This window comes from Onychostruthus taczanowskii, unplaced genomic scaffold (genome assembly GCF_017590055.1).
Source record: "Onychostruthus taczanowskii isolate IOZ18803 unplaced genomic scaffold, ASM1759005v1 scaffold131, whole genome shotgun sequence".
Lineage (NCBI taxonomy): Eukaryota > Metazoa > Chordata > Aves > Passeriformes > Passeridae > Onychostruthus > Onychostruthus taczanowskii.
The window spans coordinates 867558-888381 of NW_024498474.1; the positions used below are offsets into that span (position 1 = coordinate 867558).

Consider the following 20824-nt stretch of genomic DNA (forward strand, 5'->3'; position numbering starts at 1 on the left):
ACTGAATTTTGCCCCAGTTGCCTTGGCTATTCTCTGATTTCAGGAGCCATCTGTTCCAAGCAGCCATCGTTTAATTGGGTGCAACTCTAAAAGTGGCACAGACCAGGTGTTACCATTCCCCAACTCACTCCTCACGTACGGATTTTTGCCCATTAAGGAACCTTCTTCCACACCAGTATTCAGATGCAAAAGATGGGAATTCAAATACATGTTTTTCCTCACTGAATACTTTCTGTAAAACGTGCCAGCAAGTTTATCAGCGGCTCACATTTTACTTACTGTACACTGAATATTTTTTTATTGATCTGAAAGTGCTGCTGATCTCCAAAGGACATCACACTAGAAGATGGAGCACTGACAGCAAAGAGGTAAAGGGTTTTTATATGTTTAGCTTTTAATTAAACCCCCAGAGCAGAGTCTGAGCCTGCAGTTCTGATATACGTGCCATAATGAGAGCTAAATATTCCACTTGCAACAGCACAGGCTCAGTAATCTAACACTGATAAATGACTTAAATGAGATACTAACAGCTATAATGGACACATATTTTCCCAGCCCTTAATGAAATAACATTCATCTTCTGAAAGAAAAGAAATAGAACAGTGCTTTGCTTTCAAAGCCACTTCCTTTGCCCATAAAAATGTACGTTTCCATTCCATTCATTTATTGGGAGTGATGAAGGAAGACAGATTAAATCACAGATCCTCAAGAAATTTCAGTATCTAAATTCCTGGATGAACAATAGGCCAAATTTTCTTATTTCAGTATCAAAACAAGAATTTTTATCACTCAGCTTTTCCCATTCAACCACGTACAGGCATTTCAGATCAGATTCATCCTGCTGTGTACCTTTGGTTGTATGGAATTTGTTCATGAATAGTTGAACTGAAAAGCCCTTAATTCTAAAATAGCAGCTTTCACTAAACAAACATCATGTTCTCATAATGTAGAACAAGTTCTTATCCAGGAAAAAGACAACTGGCCTTACAATAAACTAATATTTGTTAACGAGAAGAATCCCAGGATTTGTGAGATGTGAAGAGGGAGATAAGCTTTTAGAGGCAAGAGATCTCTAGCAAGTTAAATATTCTCTGCCAAGATGGAGCTAATAGCATCTAGTAATTAATTATTTTTAAAAAGTCAAAGGTCTGAATCCCTAGGCTGATATTCATGGCTATAAATCAGAAAAATAAAAATATTCTTTAAAGCACATATTATGAACCTGAATAATTTAAGGCTCTTCAAGTACTTAGGCCAATTAATCATAGAACATCATGAAGGACATGGAAAAGCTGGCACCACTTTTTCTGGCACCGAGCTGGAGTTGCCCTCACCACGCTGTTGCAGACACTGTGGACACGGCCCACACTTTGCCATCAAGACTGTGGATATTATCAGCAAAACAATATTTTGTAATAACAAGCCGGTGAAATCAGTACAAGAAGAGAGAAAGCTTTTGTGCTATACACTGCATATGATCCAGGATTCAAACAATCCTTGATTTCAAATCAAAACATTTTCAAACACAGAAAATTATTCCCTGACCCAGAAACCTGGGATAGCATTGACCAGATTCCTCCCAGTATATGCTGCGCTCCTGGGAATGAATATTCTCTCATTAGCTCTGCTAAGGGATGTGTGGGGGCTAAAATCATGCATTGCCAGAGCAGGTGGGAAGGGTAATACTGTTTCCATTTATTATACATCTTGGTAAAAGCTTTCTTGTGTCAGACAAAGAGGCTGCAACCCAAAGGAGATACTGTGTGCAGCACGATTCAAGATTTAGAGCGTCCTCAAGAAATTACTTTCATTGGTATGACTGGAGATGGAAAGAATTATGACAAAAAAAGAAGCTCAGAAAATAAACTAGGTTAAGTGATTTATGATTTATGCACATTATAAATAAAAAATGTATTACAAGTCCAACATATATTCATCAACTTCCGGTGAATGCAAGATTTGCATAAAACAGTTCTGTGGCAGTTTCATATCTTTTCATGAGACTGTTCTCAGAAAGCTGCATTTGAAATTTAAGACATTTTTTATTGATGCTACATGATCCCAACAAACATATTGTTGAGTAACATAAGGAGGAGGAAACTGCCCAGGTAACAGCCTTACCTGAACACCAGTTCCTGCTCCAATGTTGCTCCAAACAGACACAACTGAACAATTAGTAGTGCTGATAGACACTTCTAATTTTTACTAGTAGAAAAGCCAGGCTTCAGCTATTCCATCTCTTGTTATTGATAGGAAAAATCTCAATTATTCATAGGGAATTACTTTAATTTTAAACTGCTTGTTATATTTTGACACCTTTGACTCTTTTGCCAACTCTGTGAAATTCCAGAGCTTGCAGGATACCAGCCAGCCATTCTTTTCTGTCTGCTGGAATGCACAAATGCATGATCACTTTGGCTTTGTTTTTAACCAGGAGAAGAATAAAAGGATATTTTGAAAAACCACTTTAAACTATGCTTAATTTTTACTACATCTTTAAGTCTAATTGACCTCAAACTAAACAGATTTAAGTTATTTGCTAAAGGGAGGGTTTAAATACACACTTAACCCTGTTCCTGAATTTGGGCCAGCTTTGGCAAATACAGTAGCAACAAAAGAGGAAAAGAAAACTAATGTAAAATCACCCCTTCCTTGAGCCAAGAAGCAAATGCCTTCTATAAACCTTTTAGGATCCTTAGCTGCCTCAGACATCTGTAGGAGTCCTCCCACTCCGTTCATTAACTTGCCATACTGGCCTGGCTGCTGACTGTACTGTGTCAATGAAGGATTTGTGAGAACTGAGGCAAAACTGCATAGTTTTCTATGGAAAAGAATGTGATCAAAGTATTCTCCCCAGCTGCATGTCCCTTCCAAAGGCAGTACTCGAAATGACAGATGTTATTTTAATCCATGCTGATTTTACAGTACAGAGCAACACCACTTATCAGGGTTCTAACAAGGGACAGACAGTGCATCAGTATTTGCTGAACTTCAGGCATGTGTAATCCCTGTCCTTCCCCTGGGCTATTCATCTTCTCCAAAAGAAACTTTCTGGTATAAATCCCAGCTTGGAAACAATGTGTGGGTGTCTGAATTATCATCAGCACGGGTCTAAAAAACAGACTCTGAAATGTACCTGGGAAACACTCTTTGCATTTAAAAAATAATAAAGAGGAAAAAGATCCCCAATCACCCTGGAAAACAACAAACCAAGCACCCCACAGGATTTGGGTTTTGAGAATCAAAGATTTTCTAGTTTGATTAATCCTAAAAACTAGAAATATCTTCATTACTCTAAAAAGTAGAAATGTATAATCCTGTTGTTTAATGGGAACATTTCTTGTGCTGAACTTTGACATAAAGAATCATTTAGTTATATCCTGAAACAGTAAGGATTTCGGATGCCTTCAGGAGAGCCCCAGGAAGAGTTTTGGGTCTCCTAGCTGACACACAGGTTGACTGAATTATCTTAAATACTGATGTGAAACCAAAATTTTCTCTAGGAGAACTGATTAATATTAAAGGAAGGAAAAATATTTAGGATCCTCTGGATACCATATATTGAGATGCTTGAGGTGTTGGTAACTGTAGAACTTTCCATGGCAAGTTTCCATTACTGATGATGTTCCTAAATAGAGGTAATAATACTAGAACACCTCTAGAAAGAATTAGGATGCCACTCCAAACCTTATTTAGCAGGGTAATAACCAGGCTTAACAAAAATCCAGGCTGTAAGAGAAGTTTATGACAGACTGTTGACAGATAATCCTATCACTCTCAATTTCTCATTCCCTATGGTCAAAGTGACATTTCCTAATAAAAGAAATGTGTGAACATCCGTGCTAAAGGGTCAAACTGCTCTACCCACCCAAACACCATTAACCGATCTCCCATTGATTCAAATGTACTGGTTCCATAAAACAGAAAAACATATTTCATGCTGCTTTGAGATGGGCCAAAATAGATGTCAGCAAATGCTGTTACCACAGTTGCTAATTCAGCAAGACCCATCACACAGCTCTTACTTGTACAGAGAGGTCAATGGAACACTCAAGCAGTAAATGAAGAATCTTGTAATCCTAGGCCTAGACCTTAAACAATTCAGCTCTGGCCACCAGAGAGAGGAAGCACTTTCACCTAACTTCACCTGCAGAAAAGCAACAATGATGTTCAAGTTCACCTTAGCAAATCCACTGCCTTGAGCAGGGAGGAAAAACTCCCATGAATGCTGCAGTAGGAAAATCCTGGGCTGCAACTCAGAGCAGTCTGTCCCAGGCAGTCTGAAATACCTGGTTCTGAAGCAGCAGATTGCATTCAATTCTTAGGTTAGAAAAGATTAGATTAGCAAAGCAATTTTGTGGCTGAATATAAGCTGAATTGTTCTGAGCCTCATATCTGCTACAAGGATCCTGGAGTCATCATATTCAGCTTGATGTGGCAACTCTTTTTAATCAGCCAAGACAGGGAGCGTGGCTGCAGTTACATAAAGGCAGAGGAAATCTATAACAGCTAACAGGGTACTGTGCTGGATACCATATTCCTGTTCAGGGGGAAAAAATAGATATACAATTTCTCCCTGCAGAAGAAAGCTTTACTGACATTTCTAATTTAGAGACACCTCTTTTTCTTTTAACTTTTTTTTTGTATGAAATCATAAGGATGATAAGAGACTGCAAACATTCTTAGGGAAATAAAGGAACTTTCCTTTGTAATCCCTCAAGCACTGTAAACCTGATTCAAGAGAGACATTCTAAAGAAACTTGGCCAGTCCCTACCAGGGTGACATAAAGCCAAGATCTTATGATTGAATACATCAAAGACTATCAAAGTGCCTGATCTCTGCCTGCTACGAAAAGCTGCGTAGGCTGAATGAAAAGTATCCAGAAAAACAAAAAGGAAAAGAAGCCTCGAAGATCACATGCTGCTCACTCCTGCCTCCTCTGAGGGCTGACCTTATGCCGAAGGGCAGCTCAGAGGCTGGACGTGCCAGGAGAGCTGTTTCACTTGGCTTATTTGTGTCACAGGGGCTTCCATACCTTTGCTAAGAGCTTCAGGGAGATCCTCTAATGCCCAGTGAAACCACCCTCAGCAGTGGAGGCAGGTCCATCCTCCCCCACAGCCCAAGGAATCCCACTGTCCCTCCCCCGACTGTGTGTTTCCCATCACAAACACTGGATATTATTTGTTAATTCAGCCAAAAAACTGCTAGGCAGTAGGAGGAAAAAAAAACCACCTGTCTGCATCCTCAAAGAAGTAGGTTACTTCCATGTTTTAGCTTGAAGAAAGTTTTATTTTAGAAAGTTGGGAACTAGATGATCTTTAAGGTCCCTTCCAGCCCAAACCATTTTGTGATTCTATGAAGAATGGGTCCAGCTGTGTTGTCAGTGAAATAGAACATAAAACTGATCAGAAAAATCCAGCTAAAAAAATGTGCTGCCAGAAAGCCAAGACAGCACCAAAAGTGTTTTCTAGGACAGTGCAGAACTCCTTGTGAGCTGCTGCTAGGAGTGCCTTGGGTCTCCTCTTCCCCTAGGAACACTGGAACTCAGCTCACCTGTTCTTAGTAATTGCTCTGCAGTAATTGAGGCATGTGCAAAGCATCAGGTCAGACTGAGACCAATTCTAGTACACATCAGTTGTAGAGAAAATGAGATTTGGATACACTGACACTGAAGGTTACTGCTCTTCCTATTTTGCCACAAGTTTTAACACTATATACTTCCATTGCCAATTTTGAATGAAATAACCACTCAATTAATTTCTCAAACAGAATGAGAAATAAAGAAAAAAAAGAGAGAAGAGACACTTCATTTGCCATAGATACCATGCAAGCATTCACATCTTAGTGACTTTCTTCTGGTTTGCTGCACAAATGCTGACATTACTCCGTAAGTGTGACCCCTTGCCTGGGCCTGGTCCCACTCACTGTAACCCTCATCTGCATTAGGATCTGTGCAGCTCTGTCTCGATTGCACACAGAAAACAAAATCATGTACTGGGCAGGCAGCAGCTCAAAAGTAAACTACTGAGTTCAAGTTTGGAGAATGATCAACACAGGATCATTCCTAGCAGTTGTGCAAACCAGGATAACGGGATAATATCCATTTGTGCTGGGCTTGTTTCACCCACGGGGCTCTCTCTTCACATACCTCAACCTTCTGGTAGCTGGCAATGCTTTGAAGCCACTGCACAGCTCAGCGACAGCTGCTTTTTAATCGCAGTCAGGGCAGCAAAGCAAAGCTTCAGTATGGACAAGTTTAGCGGATCCCTCAGTACTGCAAGCTATCCAGCAAGGTCCTGAGCAAAGACATCCTTTGCAAATGCAACATGCACAACCCTCATCTGAATTTTTCCCTGCGATTCCTGTTTTCTTCAGCCAAACTTACCAGGGCTTCGGGCTCTTTACTTTCTTCGATGTTGTATCCATAATAATCAGGAGTTTTATCCAAGTCCTGTATGTTCCCTTGTGTCCTTAAGCCCTTCTCTGAATGACAAGCCTGGCAAATGGGTGCATTGCCCATATCAGCTCTTCTGCTCCCTCCGAGCAGGGGTGCCCGGCCGGGAGGAGGATCCCGCCTGTGCTCCGCTCCTCGGCCGCTGGTCCCGGGCCCCCCGAGCCGTGCCGAGCCGTGCCGTGTCCCGGAGAACCCGAAACCCCGGCAACTGCGGGCAGCGCTCGGTGACCATTTCCAATTCAGGCGCTGCCCGGCTATTTTTACACCTACCAGGCCAGCTATGCATGTCAATGGCGTGGGGTGGGCCGGGGGACGGCTCTCCGGCACGGAGCCGGCCGGCCCAGCTCGCAAAGTTAAAGTCCCGCTGGGTGGAATGCCCTACACACGCGGGTTATTGAGTTACCCGCCTGCGTGCCTTTCAATGTTTTGATTTTTTTCCCCTGCCCTGCTCGGTCTCACTGGGCTTACATAAAGCACTGAATTTCAGAATGTTGCTAATGCCTTCTGAGTTTCCAACTCAAAATTATTATTTATTCGAGTCTACTTTTCAACGTCTACTTGGTATTTACAAACCAAGACAAAGTAGATGAGCACAGATTTCATGAGCATTTAATTTCAGTGATTCACACGATATTTCATGTTTATGTAGCCAATAACTGTGATGAGCTTGCTTTGGATTGATATGTCTCCTGGGTATGATTTCAGATGAGCTCAAATGCATCCAAAAAGGACAATATCTACAGCTAGATCACTTTTGCTCTCGTCTATGTCATGTTTGGTCTTTGGTCTTGTTTGGGATTTTTATTGTCAATTTGGTGTAAGGCTGGTGTTAATCTTTTAGTTAGAATAGTTATGATTAAAAATTGAGGGGAAAAAACCCCACAAAACAAAACCAATAAACAAAGGAAAATAAGAACAATCCCACTAAAACTGAGCATGAGAGCATTCACCCTAGGTTGGGGTTGCTCATGGTTGCACCCATTAGGCTAAAAACAATGTTCAGGATTGCATGTTGCAATCTACCTCTTACCCAGAAGATGCTCAGTGCAGAATTAAAAAGATGCCAAACCAAACCACACCACCAAAACCCAAACAAAACAAAAAGGAAAAGGTAGTTGAGAATTATTTGGCAGTTTTCAAACATGACCAGCTGGGGGTAGCAGAGGCAGTGGGGACAAAGTGTCTGCGGATACCAAAGTCCTGTAGAATACACCACCCTCCACATACAAGCCCAGCAGAGTGGGGCAGGTATTTGGAAATTTAAGCCCCAAATTCCTCAGAAACAGAGAGATCCTCAAAGAGTTGCAACAAGCAGCCAAATCTTTTCCCTTTGAGTTTCAGCCCATTGGCAGTAGGGCAGCACACGTCAGCAGGCAGCTCTCCGTGGCATCCCATTGATTCCCACCTAATTCCCCTCCACCAGTTATGATCCAAGACACCCAGCTCTTCCCAACCCCCCACTATTGATGAGGATTTCTTTTTTGTTAATTATCCTGAGGAGATTTTAAGGGGCTCTGTAATTGTTCCTTGCTGATGGATGCTCCCAGACAGATCACCTCAGGTGCAGTGATGGATACATGCTGGATAGACACATGCACAGAATAGTTACATTGCTGCCTTTGCCCTTTTGACATTTTTTTTCTGCACTTGGCAACTGTTCCAGAATGTTTGTGCAAGGCTCACTTGCCCATAATTACCTGGTAACAAGTTCCTTCACCTCTTCCAAAGTATTACCCTGTGGCAGTAATAAGGCGTGGACACACTGCCAGAACTTCTTAATTTTGTTATCAAAATAAAAGGATGGAAGAAGGACTCCCACCAAATGCTTGACTCGACCAAAGTTCGTCTACCCAAGGTTCCAACATAAACTGGAACTACAAATCCCTGGATAGAGCAAGCTATTTAATATGCAAATAACTTACTGGAAAACACAAGGTGCCACTCCAGGGGAAAGGGTGGAAAACTTGAGTAACAGGCATTCCTGGGAAATGCTGCTTGTGGAAAGCCACAATCTGTGCAGCCATCAGAGGGAGAGCAATGGAGAAGCTTTCTGCCAGAGCCTTTCAACAATATTTCTGTTGTTTGTCCAAGTGGCCCCAAGACTTTAGGGCAAATGACTCAGAAAGCGAGCGCGTTCATGTCCTGCCAGAGCCGGGGCACCGTATCCCAACCAAGTGCATGTTGCAGGGTTCAAAGCCTTTGTGGGGGAACATGCTGCTGTGTCTCTGCATTCCCATGCTCTTTGCTGTCTTGGTAGGGCTGCAAATCCCCCTGGCCAGCAGCAGTGAGGAAACCAAACCCAGAGGCACGGTTTGCAGGCACAGAGCTCGTGCCAAAGCACCTCGGCCCTCTTCAGCAGCCCAAGAGACTTTTTCACAGCACTAACTCTAAACCTCCTTTGGTTTACTCCCTTACCTAGGAAAATTACTACTCCCTTGCCTAGGAAACCTTCAGAAACTGAACTTAAAGAGTCTGCAAGAAGGAGAGCAGAGTATCCCATGTGTTGAAGAACTGATGCTAAGGCAGAGTCCCTCTTTTCCCCCCAAATGGGGAAACATTCTGGTTTCTCTGAGTGTTCCTAAGCCTGCAGCACTTATGATTGCCAGCCTTAGGGCAACACAAACCAATAAAGCCCTCAGCAAAGTTTTGGGAATTGCAACTTTCCCAAAGATTCTCATAGTAAATGTTGCAATGGCTAGATACTCTCATCAAAAAAAGCAGTGTGGTACAAACCCTCCGCTTTGCAGTGACTTGCAAAATCCCAGCCAAGACCTCAAAGACCAACAAGTGAGAAACAGCAAAATCCAAGCCATAAGCTCATCTCCAGATGGAGAGTTCATTTGGTGGGCTGCCATTCCACAGTCCAGGAATGGCAAAGCTTGAGCATTTAAAGATGAAACAGGACTGAGGATAGTCACTCACACTCAGGTAGGCAGCAACAGAAGCAAAACTGCTCTGCTGCCAGGACAAACATTTCTTTACAGTTTATTTTTGCCATTATTAGTAAAATATACATATATAGAAAAACAACCAAACTAAAAAAAAAAAAAAAAAAAAAAAAAAGCAGAGAGAAAGAGTTCCATGTATCAAGGCAAATAACTGTTAGCAACATAAATCTCCACTTTTATTACTGTTAAACCTCTCCCCAAAGAGCCATTCCCCATGACACTTTTATGGTTAAACATAGTAATTAAAAATTAAAAAAAAAATTTACAAAACAGAGAGAGAAAAGAGACTGCGCTGGGACCTGTATATTTCTATGAGATCCCTGAACTTTGAAATGATTCCTAAATGCAAAGTCTTTCACTCCTGGGGATATTTCTGTGGGAAGGTCAAATACAAGAGAGCTCACTTGCTTCTAGCAATTATTTTGGGTCAGATCTTGAGCTCATGTAGACAATAAACTCTCATGAGTCATGACTTTATATCATTTATGTCCACCTTTATGCTTTACAACAATGACACTGATGAGATCACTATTTCCCAAAAATTCAGCCTTTTCTTCCTTTGGTCACAGAGACCACAATAAGCAATTCCCAAAGCCTAAGCAGCCTTTACAAAGGAGCCATTGTCTGCTCCAGAAAACCTAGCAAAATAATCCTCTTTGACTCAAGTATTTTGAGTCCAATCAATTCCAAAAAATCTATTTTGAGCCATTTATAAAGGACTTGCTCTGCTTTTGATGATGAATCATTTGACACATTAAGCCTAATGAGCCTCTCTGGACAGCCTTTAATCCATGTGGCACCATATATATTTTAGCCACTATGAAAAAAAGGAAAGAGAGAAGCTGAGGTTTAATCACTGCAGCTACAGATCCTGCTGGCACTGCATCCTACAGATCCTGAAAACATTCTTTCATGGATAGCAAAGTATAAAATATATACAAAAAGGCACCTGAGCCTCCAGCACTCCACAGATAAAACAAACACATTCTTACTTTACAGATACAGGAGCTTTTGGATGACAGGTGTGGCACAAGAAGGTAAAAACCAACCCCAGATTTCACAGAGATGCCTTCATGGGCACAGCAGTTTACATATCACCTATTTTTCTCATAAAAAATTTGCAGCTAATAATTCTTCTCCCTCTCAGCCTTGGTTCCACCGCATGGGCAATGAAAGGCACACGTTAACACGAAGCACTGAGTAACAAGGGAAATCTTACAGAGACTGTTGACTAATCACAAAACTAAAAATCGATGCAAGGAGAAATATTCAAAGACAACCTGAGGGTAAAAGGTTAAGATGCAGCTCTGGCCCACCCATGCCAACACAGCTATAAAATAAATTATCACTTCTTGTGCCCAAAATAGCTTTTTTGCACATTTCAACAGAACTAAGGCATTCTTTGAGTGCTTCACGGTTTTTCTATCCTCCTGTGCCACTAAGCTCTAATTGGTGCCTATTTGCATCAGTCTAAATCTAAATCAAATCTCTGGCCCTTTATTAGCTCTGATTTTTCTTCCTTAACACAGACCAGATACTAATTCTGCTTTAAACCATCTTGTAGGATGTTGTGAAGCTATCACATTCTGAATTTGGAATATCAAGTAAGGCCACAGTTCTCCAAGAAAATAATCCAATTTTCCCTTCTGAATACAACAGCAGGAGCTCACTGCTGATTCTGAAACCCCCCAAGTCTCCTAAGCTCTTGTTGCTGAAATGCAGAGGCTTCTGAAGTTGTCACTTCTGTTGGATCTCTTATGAGTTTGACACAATTTTCAAAACCAAATATGGCTTATTTTGATATAAAATCATTTTGTGGGGGACTACATATTTAACATAGCAGAGACAGTTTGCCTCACATACACAGGAATACAATGTATGAAGTTCGACACGTGTTGCATCTTTTGCTTTACTGTAGTTTAAAAGAATCAATTAATTCAATGAGGAATGAAATAATGTTAAATGCATAATTTTTCCTTGGCTAAAGAGCACATTCTCAGGAATCCTCAAAGAATTACACACTTTTGGTTAGTACTGTGCCCCTGATTTCAGCTTTCCCTCACCCATTGTACTAAGGGCTGCTGTTATGTTGTATATCATTGATGGTAAATGATACAAAGTGGTCCATCACAGGTTCTTAAGTGAAAACCCAGAGTTCATTTACTTGGTTTCTATTTTATTTTGCACCTTGTGCCTGTCTGTTATCTTGGGGCCCATTAAACACATCTATTAGAAACAAGAGTTACTATAATTCGCATTAGAAAATCATTATATCTTGAATATTTGCTTTAATGATTTGCTCCTAATGGTTGAACTACAAACATAAAGAGAATATTAGTGCCACTGAAAATAATCTGAACCTAATGCCCCAATTCCCACACCAATATGAGTTAATGCACACTGATCTAGGTACAGGTGCACACACACTGAATATACCTGTACCAATGCTTAAAACAACCTGGCCATGCCCAGTGCACCCACATTTAGTTGAAGTGCAGCCATAAAACTGCAATTTTTCTATTCTCCAATCTGTGTTTTATGTGCTCAGCTAATGGCACCAACAGCTACTTGGGAAAACAAAGCAGAATCCAGCGTTACTGACTCCGAGTCTCTGCCTTTAACAAGGCTCTGATGTGGATGAACACACTTCCACTTTGGAAGAGGCTCCAAAGGCTTCATCTGCCCAATTTTTGAAGAGACAGTGAGCCATGAAAGGAAAAAATGATGTGCTCTATTCATCACATGTCAACAAACAGTACTTGAAAGCTTGGGTTTGTATCACTCCTGTCTAATATTTTGCCTTTCCCTGCACTGACAGAGTTGCAGTAGATGATAAATAAAATATTCCAATCTTCCAAAAGCAATTCCCTATGATCAAAAGGGTTCTAACAGAGTACAATCAAGATTTTTTGTTTCTGTAAGCAAGCAATTTGTGCCTTATAGTGACATACATCATCCAAACGAGGGCCAGAATAGCATGAAAAACAAATAAGTCTGCTGAGTAAGTGACTAAACTTCATTATCGCAGCCACACACACAGTTCTAAACAGACAACTTGAGATCTTGTGATTGAAAACACACCTTCACACCATTCATCAGCTACTTAAGGCCTGCCAGCCTGGGAAAAAACCAAATCACCTCCATGAAGTTGACAGAAGCACCAGAGGTCATCAGGAAAAGCACATCATCTGCAAACAAGTCTGCATCAAATTCTGCTGTAATTCTGAATCATGAACAAATTAGAAATTGGGAGATTATGACAAACTGACAAAGCAAGTGCTTGGGCACTGTAGTCTCTCAGGATTGTTAAAACCAGCAGTGTCTATAAATTAGAAAGAGCCAAGGAAGGCACAAAAAATGACAAAACCGAGCCATTTATTTGCAGAGAAATCCTAAGGATGCTGTAAAACTTTCTTCAGCTGCCACTGCTAACTCATGACATTGTGAGATGCACAATAATGGTGCACATCCCGTGACTGCTAAACATGAGGCAAAGTAACCACGGTTTTAAGAACTACACATTTTTATAAGAAATAAACACATAATAAAGAGATAATCAAATGAACATTAGCTTTGTAGATAAGATATTAGAAAATTCAGGGAAGCACAGAACAGGACAACGCCTTTCACAAAAACAAAAAAACAAACCCACAAACTTCTGAAAGAGGAGCAGCTTCACAGGTTCTCTGCAGTTCTCAGTAGTGCCCAGCAGATGGGATTCACACAAAACCTGCCCTCAGGGGCACAAGCCCAAATTTAAACTGCACAGCAGACAGGAGTTACCCCTTCTCGGTCTGCTATCTCTGAAGACACTGATAACTAATGAACAATACTCGTATCTGGCTTGCCTGGAAGCCACAAGCTGTGGAAAGGAACATGGCAGCATGAACATATCCACACAAAAAAAACCCCCGGTTTCTCTCAAAACCCAATAATGCAATTTAAAAAACAGCATAATTACATAAGAACCAAAACTAAGTGCTAGTAAGGTCCATTAAAGGAACTCAGTTAAAACAGGCAAACCAGCAGAAATCCCAAACATACATAAACCCACAGATTTACTGCCAGCAACAAACACAAACATTTACTAAATAACCTTGCATAAAGCCTATGGCTTTCTTTCCAAATTTTTTATGGCAAGAAAAGGGCTACAGCAGTTATTAGATATTTTATGCTACATTATAACAGTAACATTTGATCATTACCAAATACATTTTGCTACTGAATTCTCCTATGTACCCTACAGTGTCCCAAGAGAACCCTTGGCCACGACCACTCCCCCACCCACCCTTCACAAAGCCCCAAGACTCCAGCATGGACAGAGCCCAGGCAGGCAGGAGAACCCAAATAAGCAGCAGAGAATTCCATCCCTCAGGACATCCAGCCTCTTCCAGCTGGGAGCACCTTTTCCCATCTGCATTACTTCTTGCCAGCCCTGCTCTGTCACTGTTACAGTTCATTTATTTGGCCTCCATGGCCCCATGTCAAAATTTGGCCCCAAGGCAGTGACAAGATGGAAGATAGGTCACAACCTCCACAAACCACTCCCACCTCCAACACCTTCTCTCAATACTGGATTTCAATCTTTCCTCTCTGACAGCATCTTCCCAACACCAACTGGGACAGAAATATATAAAATTTCAATTACATGGAATGGAACATTAATATATTTCCTATTAGGTAATAGGAAAGGTCAGACATAGATTCCAGTTTATTCCAACCCATGCCCAGTACAAGGCCATGAAGGCAGCCACTGACAAAGCCCCACATCTCAGGACTTCATCAGGTTCACTACAATGCCCATCTGAATTTGCAATTTACACTCAGAATGAGTAAAAATAATGTGGGGGGAAAAAAGGAATTTGTGAGCTAAACAATAGCCAAACCCCCAAGATAAGTAAAAGCACATCTATTAAAATAGATTCCAGGTTATTCCAACCTGCCTCCTGTTACCCTTCCTTTCTGAGAGTAACTTTCTCCTACAACCAGCCCGAGCTGGGAAATCCCATGGACTTCTTTAAGTGCTCATCAACAGAAAAAAAAATAGCTGAACTGCTCCTTAGTCTGTACTACAGTAAATAACTAACTTTAAATCAACAGGGAAGAGGAACCAAGATGCCCATCTCATTGGAAGCAACTCCCTATTTTGTGGAATGCAGCACTAAACTTCTTTTCCTCTAAGACTTGTAGCTTCAAAGCTCAATCCAGATGACCTTTCAGAACAACAGCAAGGTGTGTTCTGTATTTGAGATACAAATGCCTATAAAGCAGTCATGTGATAATGCAGTCCAACACTGGTGAAGTGAAAGAGTACGAGGTCACAAAGGCAGCCACTGACAAAGCCCCACATCTCAGGACTTCCTCAGGTTCACTACAATTCCCATCTGAATTTGCAATTCCCACTCAAAATGAGTAAAAATAACAGGGGTGGGAAAAAGGAATTTGTGAGTTAAACAATAGCCAAACCCCCAAGATAAGTAAAAGCACATCTATTAAGCCATGATTCTCTAAAATATAGGAATTTTGTATAAGAAAATACTTGAAGAGGCTACCATTTCCCAGGCCAGATGAATATCAAGTGAAAGACCTCAGGTCCTATGTGAGAGTTCCAAAAGTCCTGCTGCATTCACAGTGACAAATGAAGTTCTTTATTACTGCAGAGATGACTCATTTGTGGGGAGATAACGAGCATTTGTCTATTCCTACCCATTCTCCCTGAGCCTGTTCTAGCACCCACTGAAGTGAGCCTGGTCTTTGCCTTTGGATCACAGTAGGATCAGTGATCCCAGGCCAGGAGGTCCTCCCTCACTCACTGTTCCAACTCCCTCCAGCACTAAAGGACTGTCAAGGACAAAAATCAAAGAAAATAAACCCCATGGCAGTTCTGTCAGCCAGATTCTCTACAAGCCAGAGCCTCATTGATCAGCCACAGAATCATGGAGTCATTTAGGATGGACAAGATCCAAGTGTTCCCCCAGCACTGCCAAGCCACCACTGACCCGTGTTCCCAAGTGCCACATCCACACATCTTTCAAATTCCTCCAGGGATGGTGACTCCACCAGGGCCCTGGCAGCCTGTTCCAGGGTCTGACAACTCCTACATGGCAGAACTTGGACTCTTTCTTGCCTGATCAGCAACCACCACCCCACCCTGCACTGTCTTTGCACAGCAGGAAAGCATCTATTTTTAATTTTTCAACACTTTCACTAATATCAAAGACAAAGACACTGAGGCCTTGAAGCAGCACTTGGGAAAGGAAGATTTTCATTCTCTGACCCTGTTTTTCGTCTCCCACCTCCACCATCTCCAAGGGGATTAAAGTTCCACCAAGCTTCTGTATTAATAATCTCAAGGCACTACTCTTAGTTCCATATGTTAAGAAGTAATGGGAGATTCCAGGATAAAATAGGCAGCAAAACATATTGCAGATAGTCCTTACAGAATTGAAAGGATCATTATGGGAAGAATCTCAACTGCTGCAAATCACTGTCAACAGTAAAACCAGAGAAGACTTTTTAGACCTTATGTTCAGATGGGCTAGAAGTGCACTAGATGCTTTGCAAGGAAGCATGCTTGCTCTGAAAAAGGCACATGAGCATCTCAAGTTCCAGGTGTTAGGAAAAATCAACTTCATTTTACCCCTCTGCCTTTGCAGATTTCTCTCCAACTCCGTTTGTGATTTTCCAGTGCTTTCTGCTTCTCTATTTATTTTAATAATTCTTTTTAGAAGGGTATTAAATTTATAAATAGTGCCAGAACACCAAGGTTCTCCTCTTGCCAACAACGGGCTGATTTGGACAGGAGGGGTCACAGCACACAAGAATTATATAAAGAACATTTTGGACCTCAAGGTACATTTGTGTGCCATTATTTCCCACCACACATAATCTGTCCTTCAATCACAGAGCTGTATTATGGAAAGTGCACACATGTTTAAAAATTACATTGGAAAATATAAATCACTAAGATGGTTATGTAATAGGAGGTGAATTATCTCCTGGCTGAAATCATCTGGAAAAAAAATCTAAATCTCCTGAAATCATTGGCAAATATTTCAGGGTTAAGCTATTCTGTTAAGAGTTAAGGTTATTATATATAGTGTTATAAAACCAAGTGTTCCTTTATGACTTTTAATTACAGTTCCCTATCTATAAATTTTCCTTCTCCATCTCAAACACCTCTTCCAGAAGGAGGCTGCTTCCTCTCCAGCCTTCTGCTTTTGTATCATTAAGCTTGCACATTGAAGTTGGTTTAAAAAGGATAAAACACTCCTTCCTGCGTTTCACACTTCTGGGCCAATGATCATTATTACAACCGTGCAGAGACTACAGCATAATGATGGTTTATTGTCCAAAATAATGGAACGTGTGCTGCTAAATCCAGCCAGATGATGTTCAAAAATGGCTAAACTGCAATAAAGGGAAAACAGGTGTTAATTAACCTTTACAGCCACCTGCATATTCATCAGCTGTAGCAGGACTTGGGATCCTCCTAAGCTGCCCTCAGACAATTTCCTTCACTCCTCTGTTTCAATGAATTCCCAAGCACTGCTCAGAGCAAGCACGCTAAGGTTGGTGTCAGAGCTCTGTTCCACGGCTGCAGGGACAAGTCCTCCATGGAACAGGGAGGGACACTGAGCCCTGAGCTGGCTCTGCAAGGAAACGCATCCCATCCCGTCTGCCCTCCCACCGGCACTGCAGTGCCACCCCGCCGGCACCGGGAGCATCAGCAAACCCTACACCACACAGGTTCCGTGCTAGGCTTCCTTAGAAATCCGGGGAAGACAGCCAAGCACGTACTTCCTTAAGCCTGGGAGAACTCGTGCTGCAATGCAGAGCTGGCTCTGGGCACAGCTATTAATTATTTCTGATTTCACTTCTTTGGGAAACCTTTTCCAGGGCCTCATCACTCCCCAGGCTCATAGCCTGCACCACCTGAGGGTGCACACAGCTCTGTTGAAGTACCCAGTGCTAATACCTGCATCCCAGGAAAGGAGAGGTTGGTAAATCAATTATTACCCAAGGAGCGCCTGAGTGCTTTGTCTACCCTTCAGACAGCACTGCAGGCTTGGTGCTGTGCTCACCAAAGAAAGAAAAGGGGGAAAATACAACTTGGAGGATTTTTCATGACCCTAAAAATACCCCTGATGCAGTCAGTGGCCAGTGGCTGCCGTGTGCCAAGCAGCACAGACGCCGTGGCTGTGGGGGCAGCGGGGGATGCTGGATTCTCCCAGGAAAACACAGCAGCAGCATGGGGAAAATAGCACACATCCATCTAGTTGCTATGGAGTCTCTGCATTTCCTCGGGAAAATTTAACTGCGATACAGCAGTTGCACTGACCAGTCAAAATATTTCTTTTTTCATCTGTATCACTTTCTGTCTCCAGCAAATGTCAAATTTTGCAAAACAAATCCGTGCTCGTGAAAGCCACCCTGCTCTGCACACTGCAGCTTGCCTTGGCAATTTAAGGCTCACATCAGCATTTCAGATTTTATTCAATTCATCCTGCTCAGTCATACCACTGTACCAAAACACTTTGAAAAGGTGTCTGTTCATAAGCTTTTCCATGAACAAGACAAGGAAAAATAGGCATCATTTGGAAAATTACTGGTTTTCCTTTTGCTGCTACATGAAGTTTTGAGGTTTTAATGTATATATTTCAAGAGTGTTGTTTCAATAACAAGGGGCAACAGCTTCACACTGAATGAGGGCAGGGCCAGTTGGAATATCTGGCAGAAATTCTCTTCTGTGAGGGAGGGGAGGCCCTGGCACAGGTCACCCAGAGAAGCTGTGGGTGCTCCATCCCTGGAGGTGTGCAAGGCCAGGTTGGATGGGGCCCTGAGCACCCTGGTCCAGTGGAAGGCATCCCTGCTCATGGAAGGGGGTGGAATGAGATGGGCTTTAAGGACCCTTCTGACCCCAAACCATTCTGTGATTCCATGACTCCCAATAGTAACTAAACAGAGCTGATATTAAACCCATGGACACCCTGCAGAGAGACCAAGATAGAGATAACTTGCACTGTTACCTGACTTAACTGAGCAGAACTGAGTCCCCCTGGCCTAGAGATGTGAAGGGCAGCAAGGATTCCTTTCCTTTGGGCAGCTCTGATGTCCAGCACCATGCTCATCAGCAAAAACAGAAGAGGTTTGCTGAGCTTCACCATTCTCCACTCACATATGGGTGCCTTTTGGGAAATCTTCGTTACTGCCTCCTCTCGCTCCAGCAGCGAGACTAAAATCAACACAATGCACGTGATTTCTTTCCTCCCTGCTGCTCTGGTGCCTTTAAAAAGACATGAAGCAGGGGAACAAGAAGGCTCCAGAGGGTCCAGTCCCCAGTAAATCATGGCCTGAGCAGAGAGGCACGAAGTGGCTTTTGTCTGCTCGAGTCTCCTGTTGCACTGTCAGCCTCACTGGTTTTGGGCAGTGACATGTCTCTGTCAGACATCCTGGCATAGCACAGGCCAGAAAGAGTAAATAATTTAAAACAAGCTTAAATTATTCAACCTAAAACAGCTTAGAAAGGCTTGTAATTATGGTTCTATTGGCTGAAATCATTTTCTACCAGCCTGGGGAAATAAGAGCTACACTCATTTTGGATGAACACCACTTGTCAATGCTGCTTTATTTCACATACAGGAATAAAGAGAAGGCAGATCTAAATTATCAGGCCAAGAGAAATCCACACCCCTCCTCGGGTCACGTACAAGAACAGCATCACACTAATATTTGCTAAATATGAAACACTGCGAGTTTTTCCTGACCCAGACAATCAGTCTCACTGGGCTGCTTCAGAGCACAGGCAAACAGGGTAACTTCTTTAATCTTGTGTTACTTCCCTCCCCTTCCTCCTTCTGTTCATTCTTATCCTGTCTTCATCAGAAAAGGATTCTGCTGGAGGACAAAAAACTGACCTTAAACAGAAATGTGTACTCTGAAACCTACTTAGGCTCACCTCCCTAAAATGTCTATTTCCCAAAGCCCTAAGGAGCTAATGAACCTGCTAGGTTTTGGGGAGGTTAACATGCCAAATCCTTCCTTAGCATCAACAAATAGAAGGCAATTACAGACATTTTTTTTAATTGCAGCCTTGTTTTCAGTCACTTATAAAGGGCCAGCAAGCTATTCATCTGTATGTACATGGAAGGCCTTAACATAGGAATGAGGGTTAACAGGGTTTTGAAGAAAACTCTGAAAAACTGTGAGCAACATTTGCAATATTATATACCATAATATACAACATAAGCAGCTATTTACAATAGAAGAAACTTTCATAGTTACCAAGAGAAAACCCTTGAACGTCACCACCTCTGTGAACCACCTGAAATTCACTTAATTACATTTCTCAGATTTCAGAAATTCCTATTATATGCTCCAATACTATAAATAACTGTGTAACAGTGGGGAATATCTAAACCTACCTGGACAACCCCATGGACTGAACAGGAAAAAAAAAAATTATTTTTGCTGCCTAGGGCTAAAAGGTCAGGGTGCTAAGAGGCACATTCTTCAAGATGTAGGTAAGTATGGAAGAGCTCATCAGACATTCAAACAAAACCACCAGTACCACAAGTGCACAAAAGGAGCTGCTTGAGACTGACCCAGAGAACAGGAATTCTTAATTTACAACACCTGAAGTAACACCTACATTCCCCAAAAGTAACCCAGAGGATGTTTTGTGAGCGGAGTCGGGTCAATAAAGCGTGACCATCCATCTGTCTGCCAGCTGTGTAGGTGGCACAGTCTCAGGGAACGAGGTGGTGCCTGAATGGCAGCACTCCTGCTCCCCTGCTCAGGGCCAGCCTCCCTGCTCCCACCCTCTGGATGCACTATAGATTGGCAAATACATCCAGCAGGCACGGCTCCAGCTTTCACCATTAAACTGGCAACTCGGAGCTCATACGCCGCTCTCACTTCAGGTGCCAAACTTTCCCCAGGAGTTCAGTGGAAAAGCCTGAGGGACTAAATTACAGAAGCCAGACTTCAAAAAGCTTGACACTTCACAGTTTAACATCTGATATCCTCATTAAACATTTTTTTAATTGCTTAACGCAAAGCTGCCCAAACATCACATAATAATTCTTCCAGTGGCGCAAGAAAAGTAATGAATTTAAAGGACACAAAATATTTCAGAAGGAGGTCAACAAATCCATCCCCAAAGCCAGAAAAGTTTATCAGGGATGATTTCCTACAATGTGCAAATGCTCTCTCAACTTTCTAAAATCATTTCTGCTAAGTTAAATTTGCAGAGACAGGATAGGTGGACAGTCACCGTAGGCAGGGGGTGACATTTCTCCTCCCTCTAGGTTGCTCTTTTAAAAGCTCAGCAGAAGTTCTTGTTACTGGTGAAGACAAAGGGAGAGATGGGAACCTGGGTGTTTTGGACACTTTCATAACTTCATAGAAACAATCACATAA

The 20824-nt window shown here is 42.0% G+C and overlaps 1 protein-coding gene across 25 annotated transcripts in view; it reads right to left on the bottom strand.

The window, feature by feature from the left end:
• The window catches only part of ANK2 (ankyrin 2), a 190793-nt gene that overhangs the window by 128915 nt on the left and 41054 nt on the right, over positions 1-20824 (bottom strand). For 14 of the 25 annotated variants that reach the window (XM_041396872.1, XM_041396856.1, XM_041396863.1 and 11 more), the window contains exon 1: positions 6387-6636. The exons of 5 other annotated variants lie outside the window; for them this stretch is intronic. In XM_041396872.1, coding sequence (XP_041252806.1) covers positions 6387-6521 — 135 coding nt within the window. In that variant the 5' untranslated portion in view covers positions 6522-6636. Of the gene's footprint in view, positions 1-6386; positions 6637-20824 lie in introns of those variants that run through there. 6 more of the 25 variants (XM_041396875.1, XM_041396873.1, XM_041396865.1 and 3 more) reach the window with 1 other exon arrangement.